The 24,763-nt window shown below is 46.5% G+C and overlaps 1 protein-coding gene across 9 annotated transcripts in view; it reads right to left on the reverse strand.

Annotated features, from left to right (window-relative positions):
• LOC137518070 (uncharacterized) overlaps window positions 1-24,763 on the reverse strand; it is a 107,006-nt gene that overhangs the window by 50,922 nt on the left and 31,321 nt on the right. For 8 of the 9 annotated variants that reach the window (XM_068235317.1, XM_068235318.1, XM_068235323.1 and 5 more), the window contains exons 4-15: window positions 23,241-23,354; window positions 20,758-20,859; window positions 18,560-19,831; window positions 16,326-16,457; window positions 16,043-16,165; window positions 13,428-15,065; window positions 10,326-10,403; window positions 5,461-5,625; window positions 1,878-1,946; window positions 1,678-1,798; window positions 178-276; window positions 5-94 (exon numbers count right to left, since the gene is read on the reverse strand). In XM_068235317.1, the coding sequence (XP_068091418.1) occupies window positions 5-94; window positions 178-276; window positions 1,678-1,798; window positions 1,878-1,946; window positions 5,461-5,625; window positions 10,326-10,403; window positions 13,428-15,065; window positions 16,043-16,165; window positions 16,326-16,457; window positions 18,560-19,831; window positions 20,758-20,859; window positions 23,241-23,354 (4,003 nt within the window). The remainder of the gene's footprint in view (window positions 1-4; window positions 95-177; window positions 277-1,677; window positions 1,799-1,877; window positions 1,947-5,460; window positions 5,626-10,325; window positions 10,404-13,427; window positions 15,066-16,042; window positions 16,166-16,325; window positions 16,458-18,559; window positions 19,832-20,757; window positions 20,860-23,240; window positions 23,355-24,763) is intronic. The other variant, XM_068235320.1, reaches the window with a different exon arrangement.

Here is a 24,763-nt window from a genome sequence, read left to right on the forward strand (position 1 = left end):
TTACCTCTTCCTGCATCCACACTGGTCTGTTTATTTGCATCTAAAAATTGGATGTTCCCAGTATGCAGGTCCGGAAAATGCAACCGCTCCTCTCCTGTAAAAAGGTTAAAAGCTGACCATTTGCCACGAAGGATAGCAGAACTGTGATGTGTAAGTGGGAGGAGTAGAAACACTCACCCCAATGATGTAGCCTCCCAAGAGCGCTGCGTTCCGTTCTCGGTTCCGCTTCCCCATTTTCTATCCGTGAGATTAGGTCTGGCTTGTCCAGCCGAAATCCTGGAGATTAATGCACAGTTATAATATTCATCTCAATGGACAGGCCTGCTGCTGATTACTACTACTACTAGCCTGCTGCTGCTTACTACTACTACTAGCCTGCTGCTGCTTACTACTACTACTAGCCTGCTGCTGCTTACTGCTACTACTACTAGCCTGCTGCTGCTTACTGCTACTACTACTAGCCTGCTGCTGCTTACTACTACTACTAGCCTGCTGCTGCTTACTACTACTACTAGCCTGCTGCTTCTTACTGCTGCTACTACTAGCCTGCTGCTGCTTACTGCTACTGCTAGGCTGGTACTGCTAATACTAGCCTGCTGCTTACTGCTACTACGAGCCTGCTGCTTACTGCTACTACTAGCCTGCTGCTGCTTACTGTTACTGGTAAAAGGTTGCTGCTGCTTACAGTTAACAGGCGGCTACTGATTCTTATTGCTGCTGCTAGCAGGATGCTGCTTCTTACTGCAACTGCTAGCAGTCTGTTGCTGCTTAGGGCTAGCAGGCTGCTGCTTCTTAGTGCCCCGGAGTGTTAGGGAGTCTTACTCAAGGACTCCTTGCTAAATAGTTAACTGAACCAAAGGTGGTGTGTTCAACCAGTACATTATCCAGCCACTCAGTAGACTTGTACCTGAAGTTCTGTTATATAAAAGTTCTGAACTTCCAAACATTTGTATGGTTTTGCTTTCTGCAACTAAAATACGCATGTACTATTTATGTGCAGAGTTAAATGTGCAGCAGCAGGTTACCAACCCCTAACTCGACCACCAGGAGTCATGAAACAGCGTACATTCAAAAACAGCACGGCTAAATTTGGGCGCAAGGTGAAGCTGAAAGACGGCTCGTCCTGATCTAAGTATACTGTCTATTTTATAATCTATTCCCCTAATAACTACCTAATTTTTTCATCTACCCGCGTAATTTATGCTATGGCTATTGGTGGCGGCCAAATGACCCCTTTTTTTCACAGTTTGGGCTCTGGCTATTGGAGTGAATGCCGCTAAAGCATACATGTCAAACTCCGGCCCGTGGGCCAAATTTGGCCCTCAAGTGGTTACCCCACTTTTATGTTTGGCCCACTCTAGACCACCAGGGAAGCTATACTGGAGGTGAAGCCCTAGAGTACCAGGGAAGCCAGATGAGGAGGTAGGGGGAAAGCACTAAACACCAGGGAACTGTATAGTGGAGGGTGGGGGCCTCTAGACCCCAGGGAACTGTATAAGGGAGGAAGATGGCCAGTAGGCATTGAGGTTGGCCCACAACTTGGTCCCAGTGTACAATTTTGGCCCACTTTGTATTTGAGTTTGACACCCCTGCGCTAAAGCCTTAATTGACACCTCATGAAGGCCCCCAAATCCCGTCCGCTGCGCTGCACCCACATGGAACATTCGTGTGACTTACCGAGAGAGGCGAGAGCGCGGTAATTCTCCAGCATCACCTCCCAGTACAGATCCTTCTGCCGAGCCCCCAGCATCTCCCATTCCTCCTTAGAGAAGTAGACGGCCAAGTCATCAAATGTCACCTGCAGAAGAGAAGTGTCCTCAGCCTCTCTCACATAACATTATGAGGATAGTGTGATTATTAGTCAGGTGACCTGGTACCTCATTCTCCACCCTCTGCACGCTCTGCTCCGGGTCCTCCTCATTCTCAGGGGAAGATGGACGCTCCTCCTGCCAGGAAACAAATGACAGAGGAAGTCACTTACAGCTCAGCATGCTCTCCTCCAGCATCAAATTCCTAATGCAGATAAGAGAAGCTCTTACGGAGAACCTGAAATATGAGGAACACGGAGGCTGCCATCTTTGTTCCCTTATAAACAATGCCAGTTTTTCCTGGCTGTCATGCTGAACATTTAGCTTTATTAGAGTCACACACCTGTAACAAGCATGCAGCCAGTGATGTCGCACCAGAGTCACAGCATCTGATCTGCATGCTTATGCTGAGCCAATAACTTAAAAGGAACCGGAGGTCATTTCCTTTTAAATAATGCAGATTGCCTGGTTGTCAATGCTGAATACACACCATGCGTTTCCGCGTCGAATGCGTCCGTCGATACGCGTCAATTCGATTATTTCCGAGCATTTCCGAACGCATTTCGATGATTTTTAGGTCGATTGCCATGTAAAGTATGGCAAATCGACCTAACGATTCATCGAAGCTTGAATCGAACATGTCGGAAATAATCGAATCGATGCGTAGCGACGGACGCATCGAACGCGGAAACGCTTGGTGTGTATCCAGCATTATACTTCTAACTATACCCTGACCCTGAACAGGCATGCAGATAAGAGGTGTGTGACTGAAGCCTGAATGGTATAGCCGCATGCGTGTATCAGGTGTGTGATTCAGATTCTACCGAGGCTGTGGAGGCTGTGGTATAAAAGCCATCCGACTCAAACTGACTCCTCCGCATCCGGACGCCCAAAATTGCTCAAACTCCTTGACTCCGCCTCCACAGCCCTTGCAGAGTTATGTATTGGGTCCAAAGATCATCAGACTCCAACTCTGAATCCTCAATTTATGATACCTCTGACTCCACAGCCGTGGATTCTACTGACCAGAAAGATCAACAGGATGTAGTGTTTAAAAGGAAATAATTATAGAAGCTTCCATGTCTCTCTCCTCGGGTAACTTTTAAACCAGGGGTAGGGAACCTATGGTTTCGGAAGCCAGATATGGCTCTTTTGATGGCTACATCTGGCTCACATACAAATCAGTAGGGGTTGATTGACAAAGCTACACTGCACAAGCAGCGCAGCTTAGTGTGGCAGCGAAAGTAACATTTTCCAAGTGGCACGCTACTGCTGTAGCATGCACTACTAACTTAGTAGCGCTCCCCCAAAACTAACGGCTGCTCCAATTGTTCCACTCTGGATCCTGTCAGGTCCAGTGACTTTGTAAGACGAGATCCCCGCACTCTGATTGGCCCTATAGGCTGCCAGTCACTTGACAGGCAGCCTATTGGTCCAAACTACGGGGATCTCATCCTACAAAGTGAATCAACCCCCCCCAAGTCAGCTAGCTAATTGTACAAGCTGTTAGTTGGTATTTCTTCTGTCTGGCTCTCAGGGAAATTGCTGATGTTGCTGAAACCCAAAAGAAGCTGAAGATGTGTCTGACACTTCCGCTGCCTGGCGGATCAACCGTATACACACACATCACCATGGCAACAGGGACGTGAGCCCTACTGGCCCAGTTATAAACAGATTGTATGGCTCTCAAGGAATTACATTTTAACCATTTCAGCCGCCCGGATGTGATCCTCACGTCCAGGTGGCTTCTCTGCTGCGGTGCCGCGCTTCCACACGCGATCGCGCCCCCGTGCTGTCCCCCGATAGCCCTGGGATCAGTGAACGGGAACATGGTACCTGATCACCGATCCGTGTCCCCAGCAGAAAAACCGAAGCGCTCTTACTAGAGGCTTCAGTCTTTTTTTTTTTTTTTTTTTTTTTTTATGCAGAAAAAGTTTCCCCGTCCTTGTGCTTCAGGTGATCGAGAAGCACAAGGAGAGAAAATAAATAAACTTAAGGTGGCCATCTTGTGGCCAAATAGTAAAACTACACCTACACACATTTTACATTAAAATTTACACATATAACAACATTAAAAATTAATTTTTTCCCACACCAAAATATTACCCAAATAAAATTTTTAATGGAAAAAAAAATTACAATTAAAAAAATAAAATAAACCATAAATAGTTACCTAAGGGTCTGAACTTTTTAAATATGCATGTGAAGGGGGTATACTACGAACATTTTTTAAATTATGAGCTTGTAAATAGTGATGGACGCAAAACGGAAAAAATGCACCTTTATTTCCAAATAAAATATTGGCGCCATACATTGAGATAGGGACAAAATGTAAATGGTGTCATAACCGAGACAAATGGGCAAATAAAATACATAGATTTTCATTATGGTAGCGTAGATTATTTTAAAATTATAATGGACGAAAACTGAGAAATAACGATTTTTTTTAAATTTTTTCTTATTAATCCTGTTAAAATGCATTTATAAAAAAATTATTCTTTGTAAAATATACCACCCAAAGAAAGCCTAATTAGTGGTGGAAAAAACAAGATATAGGTAGATCAATAAATTGTGTTAAGTAGTGATAAAGTTTGCTCTGATGCATAAGGTGAAAAATCCCAGCGGGCTGAAATGGTTAAAATATGTGGCGTTTATGGCTCTTTACCCCTCTTTTAAAGTATTAGAGGCAGAGCATCAGCACAGAAATAGGGCAATTGACGGTTTATCAGAGAATGAAGATGGCAGCCTCCGTATTCCTCTCACTCCAGGTTTCCTTTAATACACCAGGTAAAAGTCAGCCCATCATTCCCTTATGTTCTTCAGAGTGCAAGATAACTTCCTAGGTACTCATACCGGGTATTACTGTTACAGGCAGAGTGGGGCTGGGCTGCCTGCTGGTTTTTTTTACATCTCCTGAGCATGACACCATTACAAAACTGTGGGCCTTGGTGTAAATCCTAGACCAGGCCTCCCCCTATTTTATCTACATTCTCATTCTGTACAATACAATTAAGGTGCCCATACATCAGATGTATGGGCAGATCAACCATGATGAGAGATCTCTCTCTGATCATAGAGCGATCTGTTGCCTGCCTATACACTCCAGAGCGATTCCCGATCAATTTCAGCATAAAAGCTCTAAGGAATCGGCCTTGTGACACTGCGTCCGCTGCCTCCCCACTCACCCCCCCCCCCCCCCCGCTGTGCCAGTTTCAGTATACTTTACCTGTCCCTTGCTCACTCTGGGCTCCGTCTGCATACACGAGCACCACATGGTTGCCAGTACGTGGGGGAGTTGCTCTTCCTGAAATCGCATGCCGTTACCACCGTGCACCCGGTAAGCATGTTGATATTGGTCGCATCTTTGATTGGGCATGCTCTTGGCGGCACAGATTTTCATCCTTTCCGATTATAATAATTAAATCAAAATGGTTGATTGGCCGCCAAGTCACTTGATTAGCTGCATGTTGGCTTCAACACTACTGATGCATGAAAGATCGGGACGCCAGGCAACTCACATTGTTTAAAAAGAAAAATGTATGTTCAACTCAATATACCTCGCACTTCAGGTGTCCTTTAAGGGAACATGATGTGCAGGGCTTATGGAGTTAGTTACTAAGCAATAAAGCAGCTACATAGTGAAGGCACGCACCAGGCCTACCGACGACATCACTTCCTCCTGGAGTAAAGCTGGACAACTGTGGCACTGCGGTGGTCTCTGCAGCTGGTTCTGGGGGCGCTTCTGCGGCTGCCTCTGAGGGGGCTTCTGCGGAGGCTGGTCTTGTGGGGTCTCAGCCGTGCCTCTGGGTTCTCTGGTCTACAAACCAACCATAAGTTTACAATATTTTTTTTTTATTTTTTAAATGTGTTTTACTTAGAGAAAATAAAATTAACGTACAAAACAGGTCATGTGGTAAACAAGACATCCCAGGTACATGTTTTGTTCAGTGCGATACACTTTAAAGAAGAGATGGTGAGCTAATCAATTTAAAGCGGAACTGTAATTTCGCTGTAAACCGTTTCACTTACTTGGGGCTTTCCCAAGCCTCCAGCAGCCGTCCTGTCCAAGCTTCCGTTCTGCCGCCTGTTAGAATGTAAGTATACTTGAATTCTAGGCCTCAGGTACTGAAGTCTAAATACTTGATACAGGGTCTCTTTAAAGGAGAACTGTAGTGAGAGGTATATGGAGGCTGCCATATCGATTTCCTTTTAAGCAATACCAGTTACCTGGCAGCCCTGCTGAGCTATCTACCTGCAGAATCACACCAGAAACAAGCATGCACCTAATCTAGTCAGATCTGACAAAAATGTCAGAAACACCTGATCTGCTGCATGCTTGTTCAGGGTCTAGGGCTAAAAGTATTAGAGGCAGATGATCAGCAGGATAGCCAGGCAAATGGTATTGCTTAAAAGGAAATCAATATGGCAACCTCTATATAACTCTCACTACAGTTCTCCTTTAAGCAGAGTTTCTCGGACAGAAATGATACAGTCATGTACTGGGAATATGTTCCTTTGTAGAAGGCCACAGGACTAATTGTCCCCGACAGGCAGACCACGGGAACATTAAACATAGGCCATATTTATCAACATGGGATTCTTTGCGACTAGGTGAAAGGAACTCATAGAATATTAATCAAGTAGGTGTGTATCATGACACCATAAGGAGTCTGAGCCAATTGTCCGTGTGGAGGTATGGCTTAGATGATGTCAGAATTTAACTCTGATGTTTATATAAAGAGGGAGCACGGAGGGAAAAGGGAACGGTACTCTACTTTCCAGCTATCCGGCTCTCTATGCTTCCTAGTTAGAATACTAGCTTCCTGTATGTATGCTGTAAATATATGTGATGTACATAGGACATAGGAAAGACTATTTATACTTTGAAGAAATCAAACTGTAACACAAGATGCTTAATAAACCCCTTTGAAAGGTGAAGAAGGCTGTCTCCGCTCTATCTCCTGTATGCTGTCGCTGTGAGTTGCAGCTCTGATGAGATGCTGGTGCCGGATCTAAATGTGATTTATTACAGTTGGTGCCGCGAAAACCCTAGGCCAATCCTAGGTCGAAGCTGTGAAGCAGTGAAGCTGGGATATAACTCCACGGAGTGTGGCCACAATTTGAGTGGGAGAACATCAGACAAGGGAAGCACAGTAGCTGTCAGATGGCTACTGGTGACATAGGAAGCAGCTCCCTGAGTATGCATTCATATAACAGAGCATATCAGGGGGGTGCCGGTGGTGATTTGATTCACGTGTAACATGAGTTCCCCAATAGAGGTCAGGGGGATAAGAGGGTACAGAGCAATGGAAAAAAGAAAATACAGAAAAAGTGTCGACCAATCGAGCAGTCTGTCGGAACGGTACAGAGCGGTAATCGTTTTTCGTCCGGGACAAAGCCAGAGTTTGACAGAGGTCAAGGCTGGGCAGTTTGTGCGTTTTTTGCGTCTGCGGATTGGTCAAAAGGTATTTTTTTTTTCTTCTTCCAGCTCGTACCAAGCGTTCACACAATGCACAGGACTGACAGCAGTCCAAGGGGCGAGATTGCCATGTATAGTGTGACAGTGTATTTGGGGGGTGGTAGTCCTATGTTCAGTCTAGGATCCCCTACACAGTCAGGAGTCAGAGACTCCCATGCTGTTGTAGTGAACAGTCATGTGAATCCCTGGATGGGGTTCTGCTTAGTTAACAGAGAATGCACACCTTCCTACAGGAAGTAGCTGTGTTTGTTTTTGGGGCAAGTGCAGAGGTAGTAGCATTGCCGATTGGTTCACAAATAGGACTTCCGGCAGAATTGGTTGCGATATATGAAGTCCTAGGTAAGTGCACTAAAAGGGGTACGAACATTGCAAGCTCAACTGCGCGTTGCAGTAGTGGGCAGGTGGTCCCTACTCAGTGCATACTGCGGTCAGCGTAGCGGTCGAAGTATGTACAGGGGGGATGTAGAGGTCAGTGCTTCAAAAGGTGAGATCCGAGGGAAGCACATTGTAACAAGATAAGTACTTATGCTATGGTACATAAAGTAAGGGAGAGAGCTTTAGAGCCTTCCCATAATCAAAAAGTTAAAGTTCAAGTGAACTATAAAGAAACACGATCAATTACGGTAGATATTGATCCATTTAAAGTGTACAGAGTACAAGCCGCAGGGCTAAATGCAAATCATTAATAAGAATTGATTTGGTTGGATTTCTGTTTCAGGAGTTTGGTGAATATGGAATAGAGCAAGCGGAGTGACTGGCAGCAAAGGCAGAGATGGAGATGTCAGTCAGATGAGCAAAAGTTTCCAGCCAATCCTGCAGTGGGAAAAGAACAAGTTTTCCAATATTGGACAGAGACTAAAGACACTGTCTGAGCAAAGCATAAGCCAAAGTGCATATGTTTTTTTCTTTCCCAAGGATGTGCTTTAATAATGAAGAGTACCATGCTGATGGTGATCCTAGGTTGCCATTTCGTCCTAGGAGACCGAGGAGAAGAGAAGACATTCTCATGGACCATGAGGGGTTAATGAGAACACAATGCCCAAGCATGTTGATGGTTGGAGAGAAAGGTACTGATCTTTTTGCCCTACCCAGAGTGGTCAGTAAGGACCAAGCCGGGTAGGAGAAAGGGATCATTAGTGCCTGATGGAAGCCAATTTCATGGCACAATGTTGGTGAAAGGGTCAGGTGTGCTGGAAGAATGATAGTAACGGAAGTTCAATGCTACTCCTGAATGTCATGCTCTCCCAGCCTAGACACCGGTCCAAAGTCTGGTTAAAAGGTACATTGCACTACACTGGGTATATGAAAAAAGTGAAGTGTGTTGTTCAGGATAACCTTGTCTTGGTTTTCCGGAGTGAGATGGTTCTAGACTAGAGAGGAATGAGCAGTAAGCGTCACTTTTCCTCCAGGAGAGAAGCAGGGAACAATATCACACTCTGGAACAACCAACAGAGGGTGTCTCTGAGACCACTATACACACGTAAAGGCTGGAAAGCAGAAGGATTTGGTTCTCAAAACTACAAGTAAAAATCGAGATCCAGCCACATTTTCGGGTGACAAAGAGGGTGGGTAGAGTGATCCCGAGGAAGGGAGAGCCAACACAGGTAACATCATCCTCACTACACGGGTCACAATATGAGACAATATTACACAGTCCATATGCAACCACGTATCCTCATGCTAGATGGGTAACTGAGGAGGTACTCTTAATTAAAAGATTGCCGAGAGTACATTTTTCCCAACCTAAGGTACGCATTTTTGCCTCAGGACATAAGGGGGGCAAAGGTCCAATCAGGACAGTTGAGAATAGCGGTTGTCATTGATATGCTAATCAATTTCCCTTAAGAGAGATTCCCACCCATATTTTTCGGGGTATGGTCACAAGGGTTAGCATGAGACTTTAGCCTAAGGGATCAGGGGTACACTTAAAGAAGGTAAAACTCCTTTAACCACCCTGGCGTTCTGATTAAATCGCCAGGGTGGCTGCGGGAGGGTTTTTTTTAAATAAAAAAAAAACTATTTCATGCAGCCAACTGAAAGTTGGCTGCATGAAAGCCCACTAGAGGGCGCTCCGGAGGCGATCTTCCGATCGCCTCCGGCGCCCAGAATAAACAAGGAAGGCCGCAATGAGCGGCCTTCCTTGTTTTGCTTATATCGTCGCCATAGCGACGAGCGGAGTGACGTCATCGACGTCAGCCGACGTCCTGACGTCAGCCGCCTCCGATCCAGCCCTTAGCGCTGGCCGGAACTTTTTGTTCCGGCTGCGCAGGGCTCAGGCGGCTAGGGGGGCCCTCTTTCGCCGCTGCTCGCGGCGAATCGCCGCAGAGCGGCGGCGATCAGGCAGCACACGCGGCTGGCAAAGTGCCGGCTGTGTGTGCTGCTTTTTATTTCATTAAAATCGGCCCAGCAGGGCCTGAGCGGCAGCCGCTGACGGTGTTGGACGAGCTGAGCTCGTCCAGACCGCTCAGCTGGTTAAAATGGAGACGTGACAAGGGGAGATTTATCGATTTTCCTGGGGAAGGATCTTTTGCATGGAGGCACCGAGATGTCTGGGTAAACAGATGAAAAGGGTGCGACAATTCTTTATGCACCGCTACTTCCTGGGTTTCTGCCGATGGAGAAATCCAGGTAGGTAGTATCACTGGGGACACCTGTTTCCTCCACACACGTCTTACACCAGGACCTGAGAGGTCGACATTTTTGGTGCTAGACGGGGAGGTGAAACACAGAATGCACAGCTGCCATTCAAAAGATCCCTTCTGAAGCCAAACCAATATTTTCAGTGGCTGTAGAAAAAGTTTGGTTTTAACATGGTGTCCACGGACACATCATTGTACATTTTCATAATTGTTCAGACAAGTTTGATCCTACAAGGGGGACATACCATGGGGTAAATAGGTACAGGTGTTGACACAAGAGAACACTTGGTTGAAAAGGTTAAACAAACATAACACTAAACTAGAGGTGATATTTCACCATGATCAAGGAGAGTTCACAGAGGTTGAACACAAATATAATCAGGTGAGTTCCAGTCTGACCTGGTGGAGAAGGTTTCTGGCGATATTCCAGGGGCATTCAGACTGGGCCTCCGCAGTTCCAACTTTTTCCTGCACCCACTGGTCGTAGTGATGGGGATTACAATCATATGCATCATTACACAGGTGAGTTTGGGTTTAAAATTACGCAAACAAACATGGGTAGAGGGTTGGTGTCAAGTACACAATCTCACAAGTGTATATATTCAAGCTAAACCACATAATAAAAGGTTTCAGCGGTACCTATGGGACAGAGCTGATTGTAAAAGGTGGTTTTCTAGAAGACCCCTAGCACTGCTCCGTCACTTTGGGTACAAACCAGTTTCACTTTTCCATGGTCAAGTGGAGTATGTAAGGGATACGCTTGTGACGAGAATGCTGAGCGGAGAATGGGATGAAGGCTTAGAAGAAGGGCCTACCCAGAGAGACAAGAGGTCTTACTCTCCCTCCCAGGGGCATTCAACCTAGAGCAGAGAGAGAGTATGTTTGGAAATGAGCATGGAAGGGTGAAACATAACAAAAACAGGCTCATATGTACCGTCTGAATCCTAATAGAGAAACCCGCATCTCAAGTCATTTCAGGGGGGCTGTTAGAATGTAAGTACACTTGAATTCTAGGCCTCAGGTACTGAAGTCTAAACACTTGAGATACAGGGTCTCTTTAAGCAGAGTTTCTCGGACAGAAATGATACAGTCATGTACTGGGAATATGTTCCTTTGTAGAAGGCCACAGGTCTAATTGTCCCCAACAGTCAGACCACGGGAACATTAAACATAGGCCATATTTATCAACATGGGATTCTTTGCGACTAGGTGAAAGGAACTCATAGAATATTAATCAAGTAGGTGTGTATCATGACACCATAAGGAGTCTGAGCCAATTGTCCGTGTGGAGGTATGGCTTAGAGGATGTCAGAATTTAACTCTTTGATGTTCATATAAAGAGGGAGCACGGAGGGAAAAGGGAACGGTACTCTACTTTCCAGCTATCCGGTGTAATGTCTGATTGCGCTGCCTGTGGATTTGCGCTGCCCCGCATGCGCAGTAGGAGACTGTGCGGCCACATTTCCTATGGAACGATGCTGCTGGAGATAAAATACGAAATATCTCCGCTCCCACACCTCTTACACTCCCCAAATTTTCAGGGTATGGAGGGGACCCCCAGAACGACCTCTATGCCAAATTGCAGCCCCCGAGACCCGCTGGTTCCCCAGATAGGTTACTGTAATCTATCTCCTGAACCAGCGGGTCTCGGGGGCTGCAATTTGGCATAGAGGTCGTTCTGGGGGTCCCCTCCCTACCCTGAAAATTTGGGGACTGTAAGAGGTGTGGGGGCGGAGATATTTCGTATTTTATCTCCAGCAGCATCATTAACTTCACACTGAGCATGCGCGCTATTCAGTGTGGAAGGGAGTTTCCGGGTAGCGTAATCAGACATTACACCGGCTCTCTATGCTTCCTAGTTAGAATACTAGCTTCCTGTATGTGTGCTGTAAATATATGTGATGTACATAGGACATAGGAAAGACTACTTATACTTTGAAGAAATCAAACTGTAACACAAGATGCTTAATAAACCCCTTTGAAAGGTGAAAAAGGCTGTCTCCGCTCTATCTCCTAGTTAAATAAACAACTGCATCCATCTTCTCCTAAAAAATTCTTTTTAAGATATTCCAGTTTTATTTTGTTTAAATCTACTTTAAGTTTTAACTGTTTTATTGTTTTTGCTCAATGACACATTCATTGAAGTATGCCAGAGCTAAAAATCTATAAACTAATGACCCTTTGTAGCTCTTTCCTGCTCTCAGAAGCCATTTTCTGCTAGGAAAGTGTTTTATAATTGGAATTTCTTATCAGTGAGGGTCAGCCACTTGCATACCTGGTATTTAACTCTTTCAGGCAGAGAAAGAAAAAAAAGGAACAGCCTAGTTATTTGTGTGCTAGGCACCGTACATACACATGTCTATGTCATCATGTCACCTTGGGTATCCGTTAAGATTTCCTTTAAGGTGCCTGTAGATTCCAGCTCGGAACTCCAAACCTTGGAATATTTGGTTAAGGACATGTAATGTCTATCCCGTGCTAAGAATTAAGATGAAAACTTGGCTATACCCCGTTCACTACAAACAGAGTTACATTTCTGAATAAGAAGAATAATAATATTAAGAACAACGTCATTATAGAATAAATGTGAAATAAAATACATTCACAACAGTATTTGCATAACAAATAAAGAAGCTGCTTCAACCGATAAGGGACGACCATCTCCTCAACAAAAACAGCCAATACTTCCTGCTACCCCCCCCCCCCCCCCCTATGAGGGTCACATGATAGAGTGGTGTAGTGTACATAAGGGACTGACAATGACAGCCAGCCAATGGAAAGGCCATCAGGCACAAGGGAAGGCGTGGCTGCAATAGGCCTCGCCTTCTGGTCACTGCTATTGCCATGTGACTCCTGGTGGAGGGGTAGTGTTTAGACTTTCAGGTAAAGGAGGGGTGGGGGGAGAAGAGGGCCTGACTGTTTGCAGTGAGGAACCTGTGATCCACTACAGCAGATTCTGTCTATCATTAAAGCACAACTGGAAGGACACCTCTAAACAGAGAGATATAAAGGCTGCCATACCAGTTGCCTGGCAGCTCTGCTGATCTCTCTGGCTGCAGTAGTGTCTGAATCACACACCTGAAACAAGCATGCAGCTAATCCAGGCCAGACTTAAGTTAGAAACACCTGATCTGCTGCATGCTTGTTCATGGTCTATAGCTAAAAGTATTACAGGCAGAGGATCAGCAGGACAGCCAGGCAACTGGCATTGCTTAAAGGAAAATAAATAAAATCGGCCTCCATATCCCTCTCAGTTCAGGTGTGCTTGAAGTGAGAGGGAAATGGAGGTTGCAATATTTATTTCCTTTTAAACAATGCAAACTTCCTGGCTTTCCTGATGAGCCTATGTCTGTAATATTCTTAGTCAAAGACCCTGGATAAGCATGCAGATCAGATGTTTCTGACTGAATAAGCCGCATGCTTTACACCGGCCAGGGGTCCATCGCTTGTGACGATACTGACCTGTCATGGAGACTTGTCAAACACGTCTGAGTAACTGACCTGCGTTTCCTGGCGGTGGCAGATTATAGCAGAAAGTGGAGATTCCTCGCTGTGACTGGGGTGGCTGACTTCTGGGCTTATCAGCAAGGAGTGAGGTGACATTTTATCATGGTCTATGTGAGGTACAGCCATGGTGACGGCTCTGTCGGTCTGGTTCGTAGAAGAGTCAGAAGACAAGCGGCCGGACTGGTCTGGAGTCTCTTCTGTGCTTGACTTTGGAGCAGGGGAGCAGCTATGGGTTCCGGCACTCGGGGTATCCAGATTCTCTGTCTTGCTGGGTAGGCCTGTGGGAGACAGCAGAGCACCAGCACAGGGGTCATCCTGATCCTCTGGCCTGTCTCTCACTACAGAAGATGAAACGATGGCATTCCTGGGATGCTCCTCACAGACCACCTCATCTGCTAATACAGAGGACGTCCGTTCTTCAGGTAGACCACATTCCAGGACATCCAGTTTACCCACCCTGTTCCCCATTACAGGAGAAACCGGGTCACTAGATGTCCCACAACCAGCGAGATCCCGATTTGATAAATCGCATGTATGAGTAGCGGAGTTAGTTCTGGGAACATTCCGAATGACTGCACTGCTAGTTCCAAATGGGTCAATGAATAGGTTGGAGGAATCCTTAATAGTCAGCCTGCTAGGAAAAGCAGAGGTGTCCATAGCAACAGAAGAGCTGGGGGAATCCTGAATACTCCGAGCAGAGGTGTCCGTAGCAACAGTAGAACTGGGGGAATCCTGAATACCTGGAACAGAGGTGTCCATAGCAACAGTGGATCTGGAGGACTCATGAATACCCAGACCAGAGGTGTCCGTAGCAACAGGAGAACTGGGGGAATCCTGAATACCTGGAGCAGAGGAGTCCATAGCAACAGTGGAGCTGGGGGACTCCTGAATACCTGGAGCAGAGGTGTCCATAGCAACAGCAGAGCTGGAGGACTCCTGAATACCCAGACCAGAGGAGTCCGTTGCAACAGCTACATCCTGAATACTTGGACTTCTAGTACCTAACGAAACAGATATGTCTGAAGAAACTGTAGTATTGGAAAAAGTGAGAGTCATGGGCTTGTTTGCTTTAAATGAAAAGGGCTCCTCTCTAGTAGTGGCAGTATCTGGAGGGGTGGAAGAGCTAGGGGCATCCTGAGTCACTGGAGGAGAGGAGGTCTCTCTGGCAGTGCTGGGCATGGCGAGAGCTTCATTCACTAGTCGGCTTATTGATTCAGAAGATAGGAAACCTTCAGAGCTGGCAGGCCCAGGGTAATCCTGACTGACTCCATAGGTTAGTGGGGAAGATGTTGCTCCAGAGTCATCCTGAGTATCTGGCCTGTGTGTAGTTAATGTGGGGAGCAGCATGTCCTTAGAGCCTGGGCTGGGGATATTTGGAGTTATGGGTCTGCTCGTTACTACATCAGAAGCTGAGAGGTCACCAGTGCTGCCAGGCCTGGAGATACCCTGACTGGCTGTCTCACTTGCTAACACGGAAGATAAGAGGTCCAGAGAGCTGCCAGATGCACAGACGTCCTGAGTCACTGGCTGGTCTGAGGTTACTGTAGAGGAAGCAGAGGTGATGTTTGAACCAGAACCCAAGAAATCTTGATGGACTGTCTTGTTCTCTTCCTTCAAAAAATTCAGGATGATCTAGAATACAGTGAAAATTGTGTAAATACAAGAGGATGATGGGTGAAGGAAGTGGGATGTAACTGCAGAGGGGAACAGGGATGTACCATTAGGAGGAGAAGCACAACGCATTCCAAACAGGACTCGACCCTCCAAGGATATATAATCCAATATTATGTTTTATTCCATGATGGCGGATATAAAAGTATACAAAGATAGCACGACGTTTCGGGCAGTGGCCCTTTCTCAAGTGCACTTGAGAAAGGGCCACTGCCCGAAACGTCGTGCTATCTTTGTATACTTTTATATCCGCCATCATGGAATAAAACATAATATTGGATTATATATCCTTGGAGGGTCGAGTCCTGTTTGGAATGCGTTGTGCTTCTAAAACTGTATACACTGAGAGGTGTGATGGACCCCTCATCCTTATAGGACTCCCCAAAGAATTTGCATCAGAAATCTGAGGCTGGTGGACCATTGTGTTTTCCATTAGGAGGAGAGGCTGGGGAGCGGTGCAGGGACTCACCTGCTGGAGGAGAGGCTGGGGAGCGGTGCAGGGACTCACCTGCTGGAGGAGAGGCTGGGGAGCGGTGCAGGGACTCACGTGCTGGAGGAGAGGCTGGGGAGTGGTGCAGGGACTCACCTGCTGGAGGAGAGGCTGGGGAGTGGTGCAGGGACTCACCTGCTGGAGGAGAGGCTGGGGAGTGGTGCAGGGACTCACCTGCTGGAGGAGAGGCTGGAGAGTGGTGCAGGGACTCACAACCTGGAGGAGGGGCTGGGGAGGGGTGCAGGGACTCACCTGCTGGAGGAGGGGTGCAGGGAGGGGTGCAGGGATTTACCTGCAGGAGTAGAGGCTGGGGAGTGGTACAGGGACTCACCTGCTGGAGGAGGGGCTGGGGTGTGGTGCAGGGACTCGCCTGCAGGAGGAGGGGCTGGGAAGGGTTGCAGGGACTCGCCTGCAGGAGGAGGGGCTGGGGAGGGGTGCAGGGACTCACCTGTCTATGGTGAGGCTGAGGCGTAGTGCAGACACACTTGGAGGAAGGAGATGACACAATGTCCTTCTGGAATTCATTATCCTGTAAATTTGCCCTCTGTTGCTCCAACAGGTTATCCAGGTACTGCAGAGAGGGGTAGACAAAGATCAGTCACACCACACTGCCATAGAGAGTCTCTGCCTTTAGTGGGCAGGGTCTGTGCACAAGGCATGAGGTCACGTAGACTGGGAGGGCTCAATCCAAACATGGGGACATATAGGGGGGAAGCAGATCACAAAGATACCTGGCATAAATATGGAGGAAGGCAGGCGGTTCCTGGCGATGGCTGGCTGTGAGTGGACAGCGATGGGCATGAGGTGTGCTCTGGATGAACGTCATTTCTCTGGTTCACACAGATTGTGGGGTTATCTGTGATCTGCAAGCAAGCACGCACAGTTAGTTATCCTGACACACAAATAAAAACACGTACATAGGCAAACGCGGGGTGGTTACAGCTGCCCAGAATCCCCCCTCAGAGCAGGGCTGGTGCAGTAGACACACTGCAGATTTACTGCTGGACTTGTATCAGCTGTAACAAAAATGTTTTTGTTTAAAGGTTACTATGCTGTTGCTTATCTTTTAGAGCAGAGAGGAAGTTCTGAGTTCAGGTCCGCTTTAAAGGACAATTGTAGAGGTATGGAGGCTGCCATATTAATTTCCTTTTAAATAATACCAGGTGCCTGGCAGCCCTGCTGATCTATTTGGCTGCAGTAGAATCTGAATAAAAAACTCCAGAAACAAGCATGCAGCAAATCTGATCACATCTGACAATAATGTCACAAACACCTGATCTGCTGCATGCTTGTTCAGGGTCTATGGCTAAAATGGATATGGATAGCCAGGCAACTGGTATTGCTTAAAAGGATATAAATATGGCAGCCTCCATATCCTTCTCACTACAGTTGTTCTTTAACCACTTAATGACATGCTGACTTATAAAATTTCCTGCTAGAGCCTCTTAATGGCTCCAGGACATTTTTATAAGTCAGACAGTGCTGCAGCCGCTGTGCGCGCTCCCGCGGGTACACGTGCGCGCTCCCGCACTTGCATTCACGTGCACGTGAAAATTGTGAGAAACCCCCCCCCCCCCCCCAAAAAAAAAATACACCTTTATTTCCAAATGATATATTGTCACCATACTTTGTACTAGGGACATCATTAAAATCTTGTGATAACCAGAGCAGATAAAATGTGTTGGTTTTATGTACAGTAGCAGTGTTTATATTAAAACCATATGGGATGAAATTGGAGAATTAGTGTGTTTTTTCATTTTTTCCTTGAATTTCCCTTTAAAATGCGTAGAAAATAAAGTAATTACTGAAAACAAATATCAACCCCAAAAAGTCAAATTTGTGGTGAAAAAAAACAAGATATAGATCATTTCATTGTGATTACTAGTGTAAGCTATTGGCAAATTAAAGGGATGAGCACTGAAAGGTGAAAATCGCTCTTGTCCGTTAGGGTAAAAACCGCCTTGGGGTGAAGTGGTTAAAGGATACCCGAAGTGACATGTGACATGATGAGATAGACATGTGTATGTACACTGCCTAGCTTACAAATAACTATGCTGTGTTCCTTTTTTTCTTTCTCTGCCTGAAAGAGTTAAATATCAGGTATGTAAGTGGCTGACTCAGTCCTGACTCAGGCAGGAAGTGACTCCAGTGTGACACTCACTGATGAGAAATTCCCATTTTTATCTCTTTCTTGCGCTCAGAAGCCATTTTCTGTTTTATAGTTGGAATTTCTTATCAGCGACGGTCACACTGTAGTCACTTTCCGTCTGAGTCAGGACTGAGTCAGCCACTTACATACCTGATATTTAACTCTTTCAGACAGAGAAAGAAAAAAAGGAACACAGCATAGTTATTTAAATGCTTGGCACTGTACATACCCATGTCTATCTCATCATGTCACTTCGGGTATCCTTCAAGTTAAAAATTCTTAATTGAAGACAACTTCTTATTAAACCCAAATATGAGAGCTAGAACTCTTGAAGGAGGTGCAAAACAAGAAATAGATTGGAATAACTTAACAAATCCCAATAGTGGCAATTCCAACACCATAAGACCAACATTTCAGCATCAAGCCCTCTAATAACAGTCAAAAACAACACAGAGGGTAAAGAGGGACCCACAGTGATTACAGTAAATATCTCAGGGCACCTCTAGGCACTTTGCTAGATTCATACAGGCACTTTTTCACTAAACCGTAGAAGAGGACTTTGCCCCATGAAATGTGTTGTCAATAGTGCAATAAATTATATGAACCTTACCAGGCATTTTGTTTTTAATGGTCTAAACATTTTATCATTTTTCTGGTGCCTATTTACATCCCACCCTCCTTTGGAAAGAGACACCAGCTTTCTGCTGGGGACCTTCTTCTAAGAATGCCATCAACCAGAGAGAGATCTGTCCAATTTATCCTCATAACTTTTCATACATTAGGTGAGAAATCTCATACAGAACGCCAAATCATTACCTGGCTCTCAGCACTACGCTCTGAGATCTTGGTGGGGTCTTTCCATTTTGTGTGCTCCATACAAATACTGGACTCCTCAACATTGGTTGGTTCCATACAAATGCTGAAGTCATCAGAGTTGGTGGGACCTATGCATGTGCCAAAGTCATCAATGTCTGTGGTTTGATATGTGCTGGGTTCCTCACTCATGGTGGGTTCTGTACATGTGCTGGGCTTCTCATTCATGGTGGGTTCTTCAAGGTTAGTAAGTCCCAAACAGGTCCTAGGCTCCTCAGAGCTGGTGGGTTCCATACATGTGTGGTGGTCCTCAGTGTTGGTGGGTTCTCTGTATGTGCTGGGTTGTTTAGTGGTGGTGGGTTCTGTACATTTGTTGGGGTCCTCGATGTTGGTGGGTTCTGTATAGGATATTGTTCGGCCAGGCTCACAGAGTCCTGTGTTGATTCCGCAGCTCTGGTTAGACTTGTGCAATGACGCATCTGGAATGGGCAAGAGATGGTTTGGGGTTCCATGCCCGCTGGCTGATACAGTTTGAGTATCAGAGCTGGCAGTTTCCATGGGTTCTTCACATAGCGGTTGTGCTTCATTGCCTGTCTCAGTCACTCTCAGGGTAAATGAGCCAGAGGTCATATCAGTGACCTCTTCTGGTATCTGGGACACTTTAGTTTGGGTAGTGGAGTGCCTAGACCAATCAGAATCAAGACCTGGTGTAATCTTTTTGTGGTCCTCATATACAATCATTCCTCCAGTCTGGGTCTTGCTGGTTAAGATGTTCACTGAGTCCCGATGAAGATGGGATGGAGTTTGTAAACCTGGGGCTAATGGAAGACTAGGCGTATCCTGCACTTGAGGTCTGGAGGACAGTGTTTGTACCAATTCCTTATGTATTTGGCATGAAGCCTGTACGCCTGATGTTGATGAAGGATGGTAAGGGACTCTCTGTGGACAGGGCTGTTCAGTCTGGGTGGAGCTGGATTTTGGCAATGGTTGTAGGTATGATATGAATGAGGTTTCGGTGGCTGGATGAAATGGTGGCTTGGAGATCCCAGGTTCACAATCTGGTCCAGTCTGGGTAGAAGAGTTCCTGCTCTGTATGGACCTGTGGGGTGACCTGGGTGCAGAACGTCTATAAGAAGGCGGATGATTGAGAGTATCATGCCATTTGACCTCTTCAGTCTGGGTACTGGAATTTACAGTACGGGCAGCACACCGACACGATCCAGAACACGTCTGTCTGGCCGACTCCCCTGGCTGGTTCAAGAAGATGAGAACAATCTAGAAGAGGGAAAAAAATTGTCTGAGGGTCCCAAGAGTAAAAACACCCAAGATTCGATAAAAACACACAAACCTAACAACTGTTCACATCTAGATTGCAATAACTTCATACTTCAATATCTAACACAGGAACCATTCATGATACTTGTGGAGTAAGGCTTGTTGGGTTTTCCAATGGCAAATGCTAAACAGTGGCTACATGAGTGGTGGAACCCTCTGTTGAAGCCTGTTGATACCAAAAAATGCAAAATGCATAGTTTTTTTTAACGTGGTTTTTCTCTGCTTTTGCATTCTTTGCAGTGAGGCACAGTCCCACCACCTTTAATTCACACTAATGCATTTGGTGGGAACAAGCCCTTACGGGAATTTAAAAAGGGACCTACACCCTATAATGACTCCATGCCTCTAGAAGGCAGCACGTTGGCATAGTGGTTAGTGCTCTCACCTTGCAACGCTGGGTCCCTAATTAGTATCCCAGCCAGGGCACTATCTGCACAGAGTTTGTATGTTCTCCCTGTGTCTGTGGGGGTTTCCTTGAGGCACTCTGGTTTCCTCCCACATGCCAAAAACATACAGATAAGTTAATTGGCTTCCCTCTAAATTGGCCCTAAACTACCATACATGCACTCCATTATAGATACATAGACCTATGACTATGGGAGGAATTAGATTGTGAGCCCTTCTAAAGGAGAGTTAGTACAGCGCTGCAGAAGATGTCAGCACTATATAAATACTAAATAATAATAAAACTTAAAACCTGCTTACAACAACCAAAAGCTTACTGTGTTTATGTGGGTTTCCCCCAGTTTTCTCCCACATCCTAACAACTTATCGATAAGTTAAAGTAAGCCTTAAAGTTCTCCTGATGCCTTCTGTATTCCATTAGCAACTGTATCCCAATAAACACAATTTGCTGTAATACACACCTGCTTGACAACTCTGTGAGACCCGTGGCAGCCCTCGTGACCTTGAGCCCCATCCTCAGCTGTCGCACTGCCCGCACTCTCTTCCCGGAAATTTAGAACAATCTAATGGACAGGAAACAATATTCAGACATTTGTTTTACTGTATTTTTTGGACTAGAAGACTCACTCCTTTCCCCCCAAAAGTGCGTGGGGTGTGCGTGGGGTGGTCACTGCATCTTATAGTCCAAATGCAGAGAGTTTCTGACTTGTGAACACCTGCCAATACAAACCTCCAACCCGCCACAATGTGGGGGACTCCCTGTACTGTGCCCATGCAGAGGACACAGGGGGACACAAAGGGGCATAGAGGAGGACACAAGGAAGACAGAGGCGCACACATGGAGGACAGAGTAAGACACAATAGGTACAATTAGGCATTGGGTACAAAGGTGGCATAATCCACAAAATGCCCCTTCACCATGGATGCACCAGGCTTAGTATATATTTTTTCCCCTGGTTTCTGCCCTCTAAACCTAGGTGTGTCTTATGGTCAGGAGTGTCTTATAGTCCGAAATATAGAGTAAATAGGAGAAATATGAAGCAAACAAGGGGGGCTGATTCAACAAGTCCAGAACAAAGAAATCTAAAGCAAGACAGGGCAGTTATCGAGAGTGGGACTCTATCCAATGGAGACAAAGACCACTTCTTTGCCTCAAATGGACAGTAAGTATTAATTGAAAGACTGTCCAAAGTACATCTTCCCTAAGGTTTGGTTTCTAAAGGTACAACACGCACATATAGATTAAGGCTGGTTTCACAACCATAAAGTCCCACGTTACAGCAGCCAGTAACGCAGCCTAACTCACAGCACTGTAAAATCAATGTGCTGTTCACAGTGCACACGTTGCGTTTGATAGTAACGCAGCACGTTTAAACAAAGTGCTGCATGCTGTAAGTTATACTGGGCTAAGCCGCGTTAGACTATTTGCACATGCTCAGTAATGTTGGAGGAGGAGGTCTCCCCTCCTCCTCCGCAGCCAGCCACATGGCTAATTAATATTCACTGCACTGTGGTGACTCCTGGTGGGACTGTAGTGTTGTCCGGATCATGAACGAATCCTTCATTTGATCAGTCTCTTTTTTGTGAGTCAAATCATCCGGATCATCACAATGAAAGATTCGGTTCACAGTGGATGTCTCTCTGGAAGAAACCGGAACATACAGAATGTACAGTGCAGGGAAAGTCCTGTTCTGCTAATCATTTCACCCAGTCTGCTTCCCTAGTAAAATGATTCGGTTCAAAGATCCCGATCTTTTCAATGATCCGATTCAAATGATCCGAATCCTTAAAAAGATCCGGACTTCCTATCACTAACCTGGAGCAGCTGCTTTGAGAGCTGCATAACGCAGCTCAATCTGCCGTCCAACTTCAACACCACCATACGTTGCGTTAGGGGCACGTTATGCGACCTTAAAGAGATACTGTAACATTAAAAATATTCCCTGGGGGGTACTCACCTCGGGCGTGGGAAGCCTCCGGATCCTAATGAGGCTTCCCACGCCGTCCTCTGTCCCACGGGGGTCTCGCTGCAGCCCTCCGAACAGCCGGCGACAGAGCCGACTGTAGCTTCAATATTTACCTTTGCTGGCTCCAGCGGGGGCGCTGTGGCTGCTTTTGTCTCCGAAGTAGACGGAAATACCCGATCTCCGTCAGGTCCGCTCTACTGTGCAGGCGCCGGAAACTTGCGCCTGCGCAGTAGAGCAGACCCGACGGCGTTCGGGTATTTCCGCCTACATCGGAGCCGACAGCCGTCAGAGCGCCTGCGCAGGAGCCGGGAAGGTAAATAATGACGTCACCGCTGTACGGAGGGCTGCAGCGAGACCCCCGAGGGACGGAAGACGGTGTGTGAAGCCTCATTAGGATCCTGAAGCTTCCCCTACCCGAGGTGAGTACCCCCCAGGGGACGTTTTGCCGTTACAGATTCTCTTTAACGTCCCTAAACGCAACGTCTTGGTGGGAAAGTAGCCTAAAAGTAGCCACGACCTGAAGTGAAGTCGTCACACATGGAAGTCTAAAAGAATCCATTCAAGATCTGAGCAAGTATAATTGATCAGAAAGTTTGCTGATTTACTTAAAACGTTAACAGTGTATTGAAGGTCAATGTACGATTCTTCAGTCTGTACAATAATCTGCATAAAATGAGCTGTAATGGACGGATGATCATACTCAGTGTACATTGGCTGAAGGTCCCAGTAAGGTTAGCCACCCAATAGCACCAGCCTCAGTGAATGAAGGCCTATAGAGATCATGCAGGATTATATAAATTCTGTATGCAAATATACGTGGCTTGAAAATGGAGCAATCAATTTAAACCTTGATGGGACCCGATTGGTCCATTTCCAAGGTGCATAAATTTGCATACAATATTGGATGAATCCTGTATGAACCCGGAATGATTTGTATCTCATTGATCACCCCTCCCAGATATTCCCATCATGCTCACCTGACCGACTCCAGGCTGTGGGGTGACCACGGTGGTCTGCGTGCTGCACGGGGACACGTGAGGAGCCATCGTAGAGGAGGAGATGTCACACGGGGGTCTCTGGGGGTCCGGCACCTGCAGACACAATTATTAACCACTGTTATGCAGAGATTCAGCATTCCACACAATCCTGTATGTAGCTTGGAAATTGGCCAATTGAGTCCCGCTAAGGTGGAAATTGATTGGTCCATTTTCAAGCTGCATACATAATTTGAATAATCCTGCATCAACTCAGAATTACTTGTATCTCGCGACCATCCCCGCATTGGAAGAAGAGACAAAATCCTTGTACACACAAGAACTTGGCTGAGAATCTAGCGGGATTACAGTTGTCCTATGATTAAGGCTGAGTGAGGACAGGTTTGTGAAATGGGAAACTGTCCTGGCATGTACGGGGTAGCGGTGTGGGCTGTGACAGAGAGGTTTGGATTAACCATTTTTCTGCCTCTCGTGAATAAACGAGCACATTGTTCCCCTCTCCTTACACCCCCACAGGAAGCTGCTCTATTTAACGCTGCAGAGTTGTAACTACTCTCCTCGCCATAGAAACATGACACTCCTCTGTAATGCCCCAACGATGTGACTGTATAGCTGCCCCCATTGTCACCCTAAGGATCAACTACAGCACATGCACAGCGGCAGCCCATCAGTGATTACCACAAGCCACAACTGCAGCACATGCATAGCGGCAGCCCATCAGTGATTACCACAAGCCACAACAGCAGCACATGCACAGCGGCAGTCCATCAGTGATTACCACAAGCCACAACTGCAGCACATGCATAGCGGCAGCCCATCAGTGATTACCACAAGCCACACCTGCAGCACATGCACAGCGACAGTCCATCAGTGATTACCACAAGCCACAACTGCAGCACATGCACAGCGGCAGCCCATCAGTGATTACCACAAGCCACACCTGCAGCACATGCACAGTGTCAGTCCATCAGTGATTACCACAAGCCACAACTGCAGCACATGCACAGAGGCAGTCCATCAGTGATTACCACAAGCCACAAATGCAGCACATGCATAGCGGCAGCTCATCAGTGATTACCACAAGCCACAACTGCAGCACATGCATAGCGGCAGCCCATCAGTGATTACCACAAGCCACACCTGCAGCACATGCACAGCGACAGTCCATCAGTGATTACCACAAGCCACAACTGCAGCACATGCACAGCGGCAGCCCATCAGTGATTACCACAAGCCACACCTGCAGCACATGCACAGTGTCAGTCCATCAGTGATTACCACAAGCCACAACTGCAGCACATGCATAGCGGCAGCTCATCAGTGATTACCACAAGTCACAACTGCAGCACATGCATAGAGGCAGCCCATCACCTATCACCACAAGCCACAACTGCAGCACATGCACAGCGGCAGTCCATCAGTGATTACCACAAGCCACACCTGCAGCACATGCACAGCGGCAGTCCATCAGTGATTACCACAAGCCACAACTGCAGCACGTGCAC

The sequence above is a fragment of the Hyperolius riggenbachi genome, chromosome 5 (assembly GCF_040937935.1).
Source record: "Hyperolius riggenbachi isolate aHypRig1 chromosome 5, aHypRig1.pri, whole genome shotgun sequence".
In the NCBI taxonomy this organism is placed as follows: Eukaryota; Metazoa; Chordata; class Amphibia; order Anura; family Hyperoliidae; genus Hyperolius; species Hyperolius riggenbachi.